Source organism: Pithys albifrons, chromosome 10 (assembly GCF_047495875.1).
Source record: "Pithys albifrons albifrons isolate INPA30051 chromosome 10, PitAlb_v1, whole genome shotgun sequence".
NCBI lineage: Eukaryota > Metazoa > Chordata > Aves > Passeriformes > Thamnophilidae > Pithys > Pithys albifrons.
In genome coordinates, this window is record NC_092467.1 from 32693654 (window position 1) to 32707929 (window position 14276).

Below are 14276 nucleotides of genomic sequence, written 5' to 3' on the forward strand. Positions count from 1 at the left end.
CTGGCAGCTGGGAGGGCTCCAAAGGCAGAGCTGCCAGTCGTGGCTTCACATGGCTCAGAACCCTCATGGCAGGGCCTTTCAGCCACACACAGTAAATGTCACCTTAGATGGTTCCTGCCACATGGCTTCACATGGCTCAGAACCCTCATGGCAGGGCCTTTCAGCCACACACAGTAAATGTCACCTTAGACAGTTCCTGCCACATCTGCTGGGCTGCTTTGCTCCTGGGCTGGCTATTGGCACATGCCCATGTCCCTGGGCATCCCACTGACCTCTCTGTTTTACTTCCAGGGAACGATTAAAAGGAATTTATCCAGTAAGTATCTTCTGCAGCCTGGAAAAATGCTCAGTGCAGTTGGTGGAGATGTTTTGGGGAGTGAGGGTAGAGGGGAAAAAGGGAGTGGGGAAGGTCTGGTTTAAAGTGGTTGTAGCAGCACCCAAGAGTTTTCCTTGAAATGCCATGTGGGCCAACCTTGGGGTACCTGGAGTGTGCCAGGGCAGTGCAGCTCCTGAGTTGAGTTCTCCACAGAAATAAATCTGAATTATAGAGCAGATTATTTTTTCCTGGGGTGGGATGTGTGCCATGGCCAGGGAGGGGGTGGATTCTCCATCCCTGGAGGTGTTTAAGGTGAGACTGGACATGGCACTGAGTGCCCTGGGCTGGTGATCCCAGTGGGGTTGGATCAAGGGTTGGACTTGCTGATCTCGGAGGTCTCTTCCAACCCAACTGATTCTATGATTCTATGCTGGTGGCACTCTGGGGGTGACCCTCTTGCCAGCACAGGGCCTGGGTGGGCTGGGGGTGGCTCTCAGGGGTGGGCAGGGCATGGCTCTCACCCTGTGCTGTCTGTCCTGTGCCACAGGTGAGGAGATCACACGGCCCCGGCGCTCCACACCCACACCAGACCCTGCCAGGTCAGTCCAGAGCCCCTCAGGGGCTTATCCAACAAATATCCAGGCTCATCATCCCAGTGGGAGTTTTCAGCATTCCATGGGCAGCTGTACCTTTGCACTGTGCTGGGTGTGCTCTCCAGGTCTTGAGCCTTTATCATCTGTGTCAGGGAGGGCAAACTCAGAATAAGGAGCAGATTCCCTGGGTGTTTGTTGCCCTACAACTTCTGCCAGCCCACGAGCTGCCCCAGTTTGGCTCATCAAACTGCAGAAACATCACTGGCATAACTTTTTGGGCTCATGGGGCAGCTGAACATCTGTTTGGCTTTAAATGTGCTGAGAAAATGCAGGATGCAAGAGGCACAGGGAGCTGTGGGGCCATGGGCTCCTTGTTGGTTTCTGGAGAAGAGAAGGCTCCAGGGAGACTTTGCAGCCCCTTCCAGGGCCTGAAGGGGCTCCAGGAGAGCTGGAGAGGGACTGGGGACAAGGCATGGAGGGACAAGGGGAGCAGCTTCCCACTGCCAGAGGGCAGGGATAGGTGGGATATTGGGAAGGAATTCCTGGCTGGGAGGGTGGACAGGCCCTGGCACAGGTTGGGCAGAGAAGCTGTGGCTGCCCCATCCCTGGGAGTGCCCCAGGCCAGGCTGGACAGCGCTTGGAGCACCCTGGGCTGGTGGGAGGTGTCCCTGCCCATGGCAAGGGGTGGGATGAGATGGGTTTAAGGTCCTCCAAAATCAAACCACCCAGTGATTCTGGCAGGATTGAGGGGCTGAGGGTGATGGCACCCCCAGTTTCAGATGTACAGGATCCACCCTTGTGCTCCCACAAGAGGAGGAAGGACATCCATGCTGGAAGCCACTTTGAGCCTGATCAATAGGGAGAGCTGGCAAACTTTGTGCTGAGGGGATATATTGATTTAAGAAGGCAAAATACTGATTTAGAAAAGCAAACACACCAGTTTGTATGGAGCGAAGCCAAGTCTCACTGGGAATGTGCCCTGGCCAGTCACAGGGCTCAGCTCGAGGTGTGTTGGACCAGAGTGTGGTCCTGACCTTGGCTATTGTTGTAGTCCCTTTTCCATGCAGTTTTGACTAATTTTTAAGCAACTTGACTTGTCCCAGCAGCTGTGGTGACACTGCAGGGTTGACACCACAGTGCTGCCCCTCTCCTTCCCTTTTCACTGCCCAAACCCCTGTGTTTGCCCAGGTCCTTGTTAGTCTGAAACACAAACACTCTCTGAAAGTATTTGCATTTATTTCAAACCCTGTTTTGAGCACCAACCTGATCCTGTGGCTCCTCTGGTCTTGTCTCACCCCACAGCAAGAAGACTGGGGAGGATCCTGCTGCGCTGGCCCCGCTCTTTGGGCCCCCCCTGGAGTCGGCATTCGAGGAGCAGAAGCTGGACGGTGGGTTGGGGACATGGGTGGCATCTCCTGGCAGTGCCCGTGGCTGTGCTGTGCCCTGGGGACAGCTGGCAGCACCCAGGAGGACAAGAGGGAACAGTCTCAGGTTGTGCCCAAGGAGGTTTAGGTTGGATATTGGGGAAAATTCCCTCCTGGAAGGGGCTGTCTGGCCCTGGCACAGCTGCCCAGGGCAGGGGTGGGCCCCCAGCCCTGGGGGATTTCAAAGCCATGTGGATGTGACACTTGGGGACATGGGCAGTGGTGGCCTTGGCAGTGCTGGGGTGGACCTGATGTTCTTAGAGAGCATTTCCAACCTCAGCAATTCCTGGATTTCTCTTGGAGAAGGACAAAGCCAAGGCTGGAGCAGGAGGCAAAGGGCAGGTGACTGAGTGCCCTGCCTGGGCTGGGGTCAGTGCGGGTTACTGGAAACAGAGCAAGTGTTTAAGTCAATTAGTTAATTACGCGGTCTGGGACAGATCCTGACAGAGCACAGCTAATGAATATCAGAACTATTGACTTTCCCATCAAACCATGGTCACCCTGAGCCCCTGGATGCTGCCCAGAGGGAGGGGGGGCAGTTTGACACCACCCAGCACTTCCCTGGAATAGCAGGATGTTGGCTGGAGCTGCTGGACACGACCTCCATTCCCAGGAAGATGCCTTCTCTTCTCCATGTCATTTTCCCCCCCAAACCCACTATTTCCTTGACACTGAAGTAGAGAAAAGCCAGAACCCAGGGGATTTTACTAAAAGCACCCAACTTTCCGGGGAGTTTCCAAGAGATAAGGTTTAATTTATGGAAGATCTGACTCTCAGTGAAGTCATAATTAAAGGTCCATGGAGCAAACAGGTTAATCCCAAGAAAAAAGCCAGAGCACCATGTTTGGCAAGACCCACTGCAAGAATCAGCAAAATTAGACCAGGTTGAAAAGTTCATGAGGATGAAGAGCAAAAATACAACCACCACCAGATGAAGTAACAGGATCTCCCCTCATAACATTCCTCAAAATGGACAGCTCTGCCCCAACCCCGCCTGCTATGAATATTATAACTGGATATTGCAATATTATAATATATATAATTATAATATATATAATATATAATTATAATATATATAATAATATGTAGGTAAAAATATTGTAATCCCTCACTAGAAATGTATAAATACTGGAGCTTCTCACTGTAGACTTTGGAGCTCTTTTGCCCGATAATAATCAGAGGGTTCCCCAACGTTGTCTTAATAAATACCTTGCTGTTTATTGACTAAAACTTTGTCTCTAAACAGTTTGTTCTGCCTCTTTGGGCATCAACACAAAGACACTTTGCTGCTCCCCATGACTCTTGTTTTTTTTTCTTTTCCCTCCCCCCTGAGTTTCCCAAAGCACAGTGATCTTGCAAGGCTTGTTTTCCTCAAGGAGCAACCCCATTCACCCTCTGGAGCAGGTTGTTCCCAGGGACCGACCGCTCCCGTTCCCAGGGACCGACCGCTCCCGTTCCCAGGGACCGACCGCTCCCGTTCCCAGGGACCGACCGCTCCCGTTCCCAGGGACCGACCGCTCCCGTTCCCAGGGACCGACCGCTCCCGTTCCCAGGGACCGACCGCTCCCGTTCCCAGGGACCGACCGCTCCCGTTCCCAGGGACCGACCGCTCCCGTTCCCAGGGACCGACCCCTCCCGTTCCCAGGGACCGACCCCTCCCGTTCCCAGGGACCGACCCCTCATCTCCTCCTCCCAGGGCCAGCAGACTCTGCTCTCAGGGCACGGCCACTGCCCTTGTAGCCTCGTTATGTCTTGTCATTAACGCCTCCAGTTAATTTTTTTAATCAAAGCTACGTTTGCTTGCAGTTCTCTGCTGCACATGACCCCCCCAAAATGCAAAAAAAATTAAATTATGTATAAAAAGTCTGGTGTTTTTTTCCCCTACAACCTCTGTGAATGTAATTGTACCTTTTCATTTTAACCCTTGATGGATTTTTTGCATATCCCAAAATTCCAGACAATTTTTGCAATTAATACAATGTTTCCCTTCACATAATCAGCTTCCAAATCCATCAATGGCATTGTTTTCTTTGTCAAGCAGCATAAGTGTCAAACTAATTGCATGGCCTGTTTCAAAATCAGGCAAGCTTTTAATTACCCACCGTTACAGAACCTCCTGTCTTTAATTAATGAGAGCTTTCTGTCACTGTTTGGTTCCTGTTTTCCCAAGCCTCAGATGAAGGTGGTTTGGTATTTGGAAGAAGATGGTTGGTTTTCTCAGTGTTTTAAGAAGTTTATTGATTTATTTATTATTTATTTCAGCTGCTCTAGATCAGCCTGAGATCTGGGGTTCAGTCCAGCCTGTCAACACAAGTGTAGAGTCCCCAAAGCTTCCGAGACCTTTTCCAACTGGAAGTAAGTGACTGTGCAGGTTATCAACCAAAAATTAATTAATATATACAGAAATCAGGTCATAGATTTGACTTTTCCTCATCCAGACTGTGTAATTCCATAACACTTTAAGTTAGAGGTTAGTTGGGGTGGTTTTCCCCCCTGGCTTGACTTGAGCTGCAGCACTGCAGGGTGGAGGGAGGAGTGGGACTGGGGGAGTGATGGGATGGATGGGCTGGAGTCATGGATGGAGGGATGGATGGGACTCAGGGTGGGATGGATTTGTATTCAGGAGTCAGATGGATGGATTGTACTGAGGAATGGAGGGATGGATTGTACTGAGGAATGGAGGGATGGATTGTACTGAGGAATGGAGGGATGGAGGGATGGATTGTACTGAGGGATGGATGGATTGTACTGAGGGATGGATGGATTGTACTGAGGGATGGATGGATTGTACTGAGGGATGGATGGATTGTACTGAGGGATGGATGGATTGTACTGAGGGATGGATGGATGGAGGGATGGATTGTACTGAGGGATGGATGGATTGTACTGAGGGATGGATGGATGGAGGGATGGATTGTACTGAGGGATGGATGGATTGTACTGAGGAATGGAGGGATGGAGGGATGGACTGTACTGAGGAATGGAGGGATGGAGGGATGGACTGTACTGAGGAATGGAGGGATGGAGGGACGGACTGTACTGAGGAATGGAGGGATGGAGGGATGGACTGTACTGAGGGATGGAGGGATGGACTGTACTGAGGGATGGAGGGATGGACTGTACTGAGGGATGGAGGGATGGATTGTACTGAGGGATGGAGGGATGGACTGTACTGAGGGATGGAGGGATGGATTGTACTGAGGGATGGATTGTACTGAGGGATGGAGGGATGGATTGTACTGAGGGATGGAGGGATGGATGAGACCCAGGGTGTGGAAGGTTATGCACATCCTCCCTGCAATATGTGCCTCTACCACAAGACCTGCATTTCCAAGCTGGAGCCTCTCCAGCCAGGACAAATGTCCTGCTTGGAGCCTGTGGCTAAAGCCACGCTGTCCTCAGAGGTCAGGAACACCTGATCATGCCTGGTAGTGATGTGGTTATTTGTCTGGCAAGGTTGAAAGCACTGGGTTCTCCAGGATAACACAGGGAAGATCTGCACAACCCCAGATCCCTATTTTTTATTGCAGCTTTCCCCGTTTCCTGGGGTGGGGAACTGCAGCTTCTCCTCCTCTCAAGCTGCAAAGTCATTCTTTCCTCCTTTTCCTGTTCCTTTCCCCCCTCACCAGCCATGAGCCCAATGGATTTTGTGTCAAACCCACCCCCAGCCCTGGTGCTGATGTGCCAAGCTCAAGGTGACCTCTGGCCATGTCAGCCCCTTCCAAGGGGACTGGGACACTGGGGGTGGGAACTGTGGTGCCTCCTGGGCTGCTCCTCCAGGAGGTTTGGCCTTGGATCCACTTTGCATCTGCTTTGCAAAAATGCCCCTGTAAAGCAGTGCTGGTTAATTAGCCGCTGTTAATGAGCCACAGTGCTCCTGCCCCCCTCTGTGCATGCTGGATCCTTGTGGGAGGGGCACGTGAGGAACACGGAGGCAGAGCTGTGCCTCGGAGGCTGCAGGTTTAATTAAAATGGTAATTCAGGGATTTAAAATGTGCAAGTACAGTCAGAGACTTAAAAAAATCCATAAAACCCAATAAAAATGGCTTTATGCAGATAGAGGGCAGGATTGGATGGAATATTGGGAAGAAACTCTTCCCTGGGAGGGTGGGCAGGCCCTGGCACAGGTTTCCCAGAGAAGCTGTGGCTGCCCCATCCCTGAGAGTGTCCAAGGCTGGGTTAGAAGTGACTTAGAGTAACCTCATCACTGTCATATCCCCTATTCCCAGTAAAACTCTATTTCCTAAGAGGCTGCAGGTGAGTTTATTCCCCTCTCTGCTCTGTCTTGCAGCTCCTCCGCCGCTCCCTCCGAAGAACATTCCGGCCACGCCACCACGCACGGGCTCCCCCCTGCCCGTGGGAATAGGTAAAAGCTCAGGCTGTGCCCTGGCACAATCCTGGGACACTGCTCTGGGGTGGCACTGGGTGGGAGGTGGTTCCCCATGGCTGTGTTTTGGACATAGATTTGGTCCTTGTGCATCCTCATCCCTTTGCATTCAGAGTCCCAGAGAGGTTTGGGTTGGGAGGGACCTTAAAATTCATCTTGTTCTACCCCCTGCTATGGCAGGAACACTTTCCACTGTCCCAGGTTGCTCCAAGCCCAGTCCAGCCTGGCCTTGGATGCTTCCAGGGATGGAGCAGCCACAGCTTTGTGGATGCTCTGCTTGGGGTGATGCTGTAGAAGCAGCACAAAGGTGCCTTTGGCCCCCAGAGTTGAAGTTGTGTCATTCTGGTGAAATTAATGTTTTCTCCACCCTCCCTGCCTTTGGGATCAGTCACTCTGGGAATGCAATGCAGCACTAGCCTTAATATCTCTTTCAAACTGGATATACAGAGTGCTGTTACTGCCTGGAGCAGCCCTGAGTGGTCTGTGCTCAGGGAATAACAGGGCAGGGTCTGCCTGTGCCAGGGAGCTGCTCCTGCACTCCCTGCCCCCAAATTCCTACTGCTGTCAGGGAATGGGAGGAAAAGCCTCCCAGTCTCACAGCCTGGGCTGGGGAAGAGAGAATGGAATGGTACTGGGAATGGGAGGGCAGGGATGGAAAGGGGCTGGATGCAGCCAGAGGACATGAAGTGCTTACAAGTATATAATTCATGGTGCTGGCAGGGTGCTGTGTGATGGAGCAGCAGGATTTGAGGAGGGGAGACAGTTCCTGACCTCTGGATAGGGCACTGCATGGGGACAGGCAGAGCACCTTGGCATGAGATTACCTTGCCATGAAGAAATGCCCTGCTCTGACCTCACTGCTCTATCCATCAACATCTCATTCATGCTCCCATATCGTGATTTTTCCTATTTATTGGAGCAGCCAGGCTGGCAGTGTCCATCTCCATACGTTGATTCATCCACAGGAGCAAATGTGGAGCCCAGCCACGAGTGCTGGGTCATTTGCTGGGCTCTGTCTTGTCTGTCATGTAAAGCAAAGGGCTGAGGTCTCTTTCTGTCTGTTTGAGCAGAATTCCATTTTATGCCAAATGCAGAACAGCAGATGGCTCCCCCAGCCACGGGAGCAGGGGTGGGGTGATGCTGACACAAGGAGCCCAGAGGGTATTTCAGTTCTAGGATCTCCCTTCCCTGGATATGTATTGCTTGGCTGATGGATTGTGTCGTGTTGGTTATGGAGTCAGGTGGGAATGTTGGTGTGTGATGGCTCAGTTAGTGAGCAGAGCCCTGAAATCCCCTGATCTGCTGCTGCTTGTGACTGGAATGCATTCACCCTGTCTGCATCCTGTGCTGCAAACCAGCATGTTTATATATATGTGTGTATATATATATTTATATGTGTATTTATAAATATATATAGAGCGGGGTGTGCCAGAGTGCTGAGTGCAGATGTTTGATATCTGCTGATGATTCAGAGTGATAAGGACATGATGTCACTTAGAGGACACATAAGGCTGTAATTTTGGGCGGATATGGGACAGTTGGATGTGAGTGATGGAGGAGCAGGGCTTGGCTCGTGGTGCATGTTTGCTCATCCAGCCTCTCGGCCCAGTGTGGTTCATTATATGTTGCACATGGCTTGATGTGGAACTTCGGTGCACATGAATTATATTCCCCAGCAGCTTTTAAGAAAACGTGTTTTTTAGCGCATCTCCTCTAGAAGTAGCTGGTGTAGAGCCCGTAGAGAGTAGCTCAGCTCTTAATGCCAAGTGTAAAATAACCTCCTCTGACCACAGGAGGGGACCAGGCAGCAGCAGAGCCCAAAAGGGACAAACTCCCGTCCATCAATGACTTGGACAGCATTTTTGGCCCCGTGCCGTCCCCCAAATCTGCTGCTGCAAACGCAGAAGACAAGTGGGTCAATTTTTCTGATCAATCCCCGGAAAACGCGGCTCCGGAGTTGGCTCCCCGGGAAAAAGCGGAGTCTCCGGGGGCGGCGGCGGCCGAGCCCTCCCGCCCGCTGCCCGAGCCGCTGCACCTCCAAGACGTGCCCAGGAAGGCTTCCGAGCAGCCCCGTCTGAAGGATGAGAACGTGGAGCCGGTGGCCTCTCCCAAAGATTTGGGGCCGGGACAGAGAGCGACCCCGCCGCCCCCTCCGCCGCCCACCTACCGCACGGTGGTCTCGTCCCCCGGACCGGGCGCCAGCACGGGAAGCACCAGCGGTACGTCCCGCGGCGGGGGCTGCGCTTCGGGGCCGCCCTGAGCGCTCCCCTGGCTGTGCCTGTGCCTGTGCCTGTTCCTGTTCCTGTGCCCGGCCGGCTGTGCTGCCACGTCCGCCGTCTGCCCTTCTCTGCCTCCCGTGTCCTGTCCCTGCTCCTCGCCGCGTGTCCCGTGGTGGGATGGGCCGAGGGGCTTTCCCGAGAGCCGCCCGCCCTTCCCACCTCTGCTGTGCGCGGATTTGGGGAGGGAGTTGCTGTTGCTCAGCTCTGTCCGCGGGAGGTTTCAGAGTGGACAGAGGCAGGAATGTTTCATACAACTCATCTGAGCTCCAGGACCCTTCAGTCCGGTGCAGGCAGGTCCCCACACACTATCAAACATGTAACTCTCAGGTCAGAGTTGCTTGGTCTTTCTTGGCTCTGAGTGTGGACACTCTGCAGAAATGTCCTCCAGGGTGAACCTCTCCCAGGGCAGAACCTGATAGGTGTGTCTGGCATGTGCTGCCTGCCTGCTTAATTATAAATTATTATTATTAATTATAAATGTCTGTGGCCATTAGGGCTTGGTGCTGGTCAACTTACACACACTTTCCTGTGGTGCTGGAGGGGGTGCAACCTGAGCCTGTTGTTTTTAGGGGCTGCCCCCCCAGGGCACTGTGTGGCCCAGTTCAGCCCCTGTGCTGCCATCCTGCACCCAGCAGAAGTGATTTCTGAGGGAATTATCCCTGCAGAGCCCTGAGGAACCTCCACCCACAGGGGCAGTGATGGGAGGTGAGGGGTGTGTTGGGTGTGCAGCCCCCCAGCCCTGTGCCCCAACGTCTGTCACCAGCCTCGTGGGAGCCTGGAAGGTGTGTCATTGCTCTGGGGGGTTGTCACCTCCATGGGAGGGGTCTGGGGGGTGCTGGGGATGTCCCCCTGGGCGTGGCTGGTTCTACAAGTGTGGCTTTGCTTCAGTTGTGGTGGCTTCTCTGTGCTGGGTGGGTGGGTGGGGGTCCCAGTGGGGTCTGCCAGTGGCAGTGGTTGGAGCTGGGACTTCTGGAGTTCAGCAGAAGGAAACTGCAAGTTTCTTCCAACTGAGTGACTGTGGTGTGAGTGAAGTGCCATAGGCTGGGGATGTGCCAGGGGCTCCCCATCTGGGCATGGATGGATGGAGGAGCCCTGCTCAGCAAGGCAGTGCTGCTTGGCCAAGAAGATCCACTCCTCCTCTTCAGGAATTGCCTTCTGTCTCAGTCTGGACTGCTTTGCATCCCACTGACACCTCAGCCTTCCCCAGTGCAGCAAGCTGGAAAATGCAGAGTTTTGACATCCCAACAGAAAAATGGTGCCAGTATTCCAAGAGCTGCATCCCCTGGCAGCTGGATCCAGCATCCCTCATGCTCCTCTCCACCTTTCCAAGGCCCCTGGTGCTGCCTTTGGTCCTGGGGCTATCCAGCTGTTGGATGCTGTGGAGCAGAGCCCATTCCTCATGCTCCTCTCCACCTTTCCAAGGCCCCTGGTGCTGCCTTTGGTCCTGGGGCTATCCAGCTGTTGGATGCTGTGGAGCAGAGCCCATCCCAGGATGCCCTCCTACCTTCACATCCCAAGGGAACCTTCGTGGGTGTCACTGAGTCAGGGCTGGAGGCTGGTGTAGAGTCAGCAGGGAATGGTTTGGGGTGGAAGGGAGCTCAAAGCTCATCTCATTCCAGCCCCTCTGCCATGGACAGGGACACTTTCCACCAGCCCAGCTTCCTCCAAGCCCAACTTCCCAGCAGGCTTCTGGTCTCATGCTGGTTACCACGTGCTGCCACAGCTTCTTCTGGTAGAAAATCTCTATTCCTGGGCTGGAAGCCAATGTCTGGCAGGGCTTTGGGTTACCTGGTGGTCACAGAACGCTCCCTCACAGGCTCCATCCTCTGACACTCTTTCAGTGCTGCAAGGTTACATTCCCTGAATAATTCCTCTTTTGTCAGGCTTTTATTGGTATAAGGAAGGAAAAATTCAGACTTTGGTTCCCAAATTATGATTTTAAATAAAAATGGGTTGAATTTTGGAGTTGTGCAAAGGAATGACTGGAATTTACTCCCTTTAACCAAGCCCCTGTCTTGGCCTTAGCCTGCTGTCCTTTAACTTTTGGTCTCATTTCTAGAGAATCAGCTTCAATCTTTCCTTTATCTGAACTATCACTCAAAAATCTTAGGAAATTAATCTCTTGTAAGTGGAGGAAAAAATAAAGTCAAAGTCCTGGTCCTATCATCAGCCTGAACCAAACATGGAGTTGCTGAAGCCCACAGAGATGAGGGGTAAAGGCCAGGTCAGTTATCCTGGGCATGGGTCTGGATTCCCTCCCCTTCCTGCTGCCCCTCATGTCACGGTGCCCTCTCTGACTGCCCTGCACAGCATCACTTATTGCTGCACCTCTCCTGGAAGAAACTTCAGTGCATGGAGCAAAACAGTTTCCTGGATCTTTTGTGGAGCATCAGTTCAAATTCCATTTGATTACAACAATCACAGCAGGGCAGCAACTGCTGGGGGCCAAGTGAGCCCTGAGCTCAGCACCCCTTGTTCTGTGAGAGTCTTCCAGAGGGCTGGGAGACATCACACTCCCAGCAAAGCTCCCAGCCTTCCTCTTCCCCCCTCTCTCTTTGCTGGCCCAAGGCTTTGCCCCTAATTCCTGACCCTGTTCACCAGTTGTGCCACCCCTGGAGCTGTGGCACCAGCTGCTGCAGGGTTTCAGCACCATGTTTCTCCTGCCTACCTCTGTTTCTTGGGAAAACCAGAAGTCTCCTCTGATAATAATTTTGCCCAACGTTCCTGGCCAAGAGAGCCGGATCTTGGGCAGCCCCTGTGAGAAATTCACGGCCAACAGCACTCCTGGAATGCTCTTGTGCCCTGTAAAGCTGCTGGTGTGGGGCAGTGTGGGGCAGACACGGGCACCCTGGGTGGGTGTGGGGTGTGGGGTGGGCAGCCCTGGGAGCAGAGCCTGGGGGGGCACAGCCCGTGGGGCACTCACGGCTCCCGTTTGTTGCAGGTTCCTCGTCGCCAGCGCGTCCTGGCACACCACTGGCACCCTGTGGCACCCCCCCGCCACCGCCACCCCGACCCCCCTCCCGGCCCAAGCTGCCCCCTGGCAAACCCCCCGTCGCCGACGTGGTACGTTTTGGGCATCAGGGGGTGTGGGGGGATGTGCTGGGGATGGTGGGTGGCATTGCCAGTCCTGACACGGATAACGGAGCGAGTGACCGGTGGGAGCTGCCAGGGTGAGTCTGGGGTTTGTGGGATTTGTCTACTGAGGTAAATTCCAAATGGGAAGGGCTGTAACCGCCTCTGCTGTGCCAGCCTGGAGGTGCCAAGTGCAGGCAAACTGTGGTCTGCAGTCGTGGTAAAGGCAGAGAGTGGGTTGAGACAGGGGTGTGCCCATGGGAAGGGCCTGGGGGTGAAGCAGAGCAGATCCAGCTGTCCCAGGAATGGTGCCTGGCTTGGGGGGACGGAGTGATCTCTGGGGGTCCCCACTGCCATGCCAGCTGGGCTGTGCCACTCTCTGCTGCCACCCCAGGCTGCTTCAGGTAGGTTGGGAGAGTTTTTGGATTGATGTTTTGGGTATAAATGATCCCTAAAGGATCCGTAAGGGCCCAGTGAGCTGGCACAGGGTGGGCACCGCTCCCTTCCCAGTGCCAGGTTCATTCTATCCATCCCACAGCCTCTGGGTCTCCCATCCTCAGTGCAAATGGGGACTTCAAATGCCCAGACCCATCTGATGGTGGGAATTATCTTCCCTTTTTCCAAGTTCAGACCAAAACTCTGTTGGCACTTAAAAACCTCAAGTAATTCCCTTTTATTGCCCCAGGTGCCAGCAGAGCAGCTGGCTGGGAGTTCCTGAGGGTCACAGCTTCAGGGAAAAGCTGGTTTGATTGATGCAAATGCCTGTGTGAATATTTTTTTTAACCTTGTGTTTTATGTTTTTCTCCAGTCCAGGCCTTTTAGCCCTCCCATCCACTCCTCCAGCCCTCCTCCGATAGCACCTCTAGCCCGGGCTGAAAGTACTTCTTCCATATCTTCCACCAACTCCCTGAGTGCAGCCACCACTCCCACCGTTGGTAAAAACACACAGCTCTGCTCTTCTTTCACCTTTCCTGCCTCTGAACGTCCTAAAGGGGTTCCTGGAGCCTTTTCATTTGCTAGATTGTTCTTTGGGCTTGTATTTCGTAGTTTTCTTCAGGTTTTGGAAATGCAAAATGGGATTTGAGGGGGGATCATGGACCAGGAGGGTGATGCTGTTAGGGAGGCTTTGGGGAAGTTCTTGTGTAAAATGGATATTTGGTGGAAGTCAAGGTTATCACCAAGGGAAATGTAATATAAAATGTGGTTATGGTCTGTATATTTGGGTAAAATAAGGGTTTTTTTGCAGGGGATGCTTGTGCCTGGAGGTGAGGGGGGCTGGAAGCCAGACCTTGGGATCCAGGAGACAATTTTAATATCTTTGGCTGTCTTGATTTTGGACTTTTTTACCTTAAAGTGGTAGCGGGAAATGGGCTCTTGGAAAAGGCTCTTCCAAACCACTGACTTGGCACATCCTAGGGCTGTGGTTTGCTTTTGGAGGAGCATCCTGAAAATGTGGGGTTTGCCTTGGTGGCTGAGCCAAGAAACAGGAATAAAGGCTGGCTGGCAGCCCCCAGGCTGCAGGCGCTGGGTCCCCCTGTGCCCCCCTCCTCCATGCCCCCCATCCCGGTTCCCGGCTGCCAACGCTCCCTCCTCTGCCATCCCTGCCATCCCCCTGCCTGCCAGCCCCATGGCCCCTCGCTTCCCGCAGCTCCATCTTCTCCAGGATCACCTTCCTCCTTCTCCTTTTCTTTCCAACGCTCAGAAAACCAGCCTGGCTGGCACTGGGGGGTGCTCAGCTGTGGTGTTTGTCACCGCCTGTCACCTCGGGGGCGGTGGCACCACCACACGTGATGGCTGGAAGGTACTGGGGTGTCCTGAGCCGTGTGCCAGGTGCTGTCCCCGTGGTGCTGGTGGCACTGAGACCTCCCTGTGGGTTTGCTGGAGTCTCTGACCTGCGTCTCCATCCTGTTGTTTGCTTCACTCTGGAGGTGTCGTAGGCGCCTGTACCTGTTCGCCGGCTGTCAGTCACTGTCACAGTGTCTTGCTGGAAAACACACCTGGAGGAAGGGGCAGCCAGCCCTGAGCGTTCCCAGTGTGCTGGTGCCATCTGTGCCCACTGTCCCCCACCGATGGCAGTGGGATTGGCACGGTGCCTGCAGGCACAGTGGCCATGGGACACCTGGGACCAGGGGTTTGATGGGGGGACCGGCCAGGCTGAGGACAGGGATGGTCGTGGGGGCTGCAGGACAGTGGGGAAGGGAAGAT

The 14276-nt window shown here is 53.7% G+C and overlaps 1 protein-coding gene across 1 annotated transcript in view; it reads left to right on the forward strand.

Moving 5' to 3' along the window:
- The window catches only part of SGIP1 (SH3GL interacting endocytic adaptor 1), a 61400-nt gene that overhangs the window by 29564 nt on the left and 17560 nt on the right, over positions 1 to 14276 (forward strand). Inside the window, exons 9-16 of the mRNA XM_071564911.1 lie at positions 292 to 316; positions 864 to 915; positions 2212 to 2297; positions 4596 to 4688; positions 6625 to 6699; positions 8514 to 8939; positions 11941 to 12062; positions 12880 to 13006. Coding sequence (XP_071421012.1) covers positions 292 to 316; positions 864 to 915; positions 2212 to 2297; positions 4596 to 4688; positions 6625 to 6699; positions 8514 to 8939; positions 11941 to 12062; positions 12880 to 13006 — 1006 coding nt within the window. The remainder of the gene's footprint in view (positions 1 to 291; positions 317 to 863; positions 916 to 2211; positions 2298 to 4595; positions 4689 to 6624; positions 6700 to 8513; positions 8940 to 11940; positions 12063 to 12879; positions 13007 to 14276) is intronic.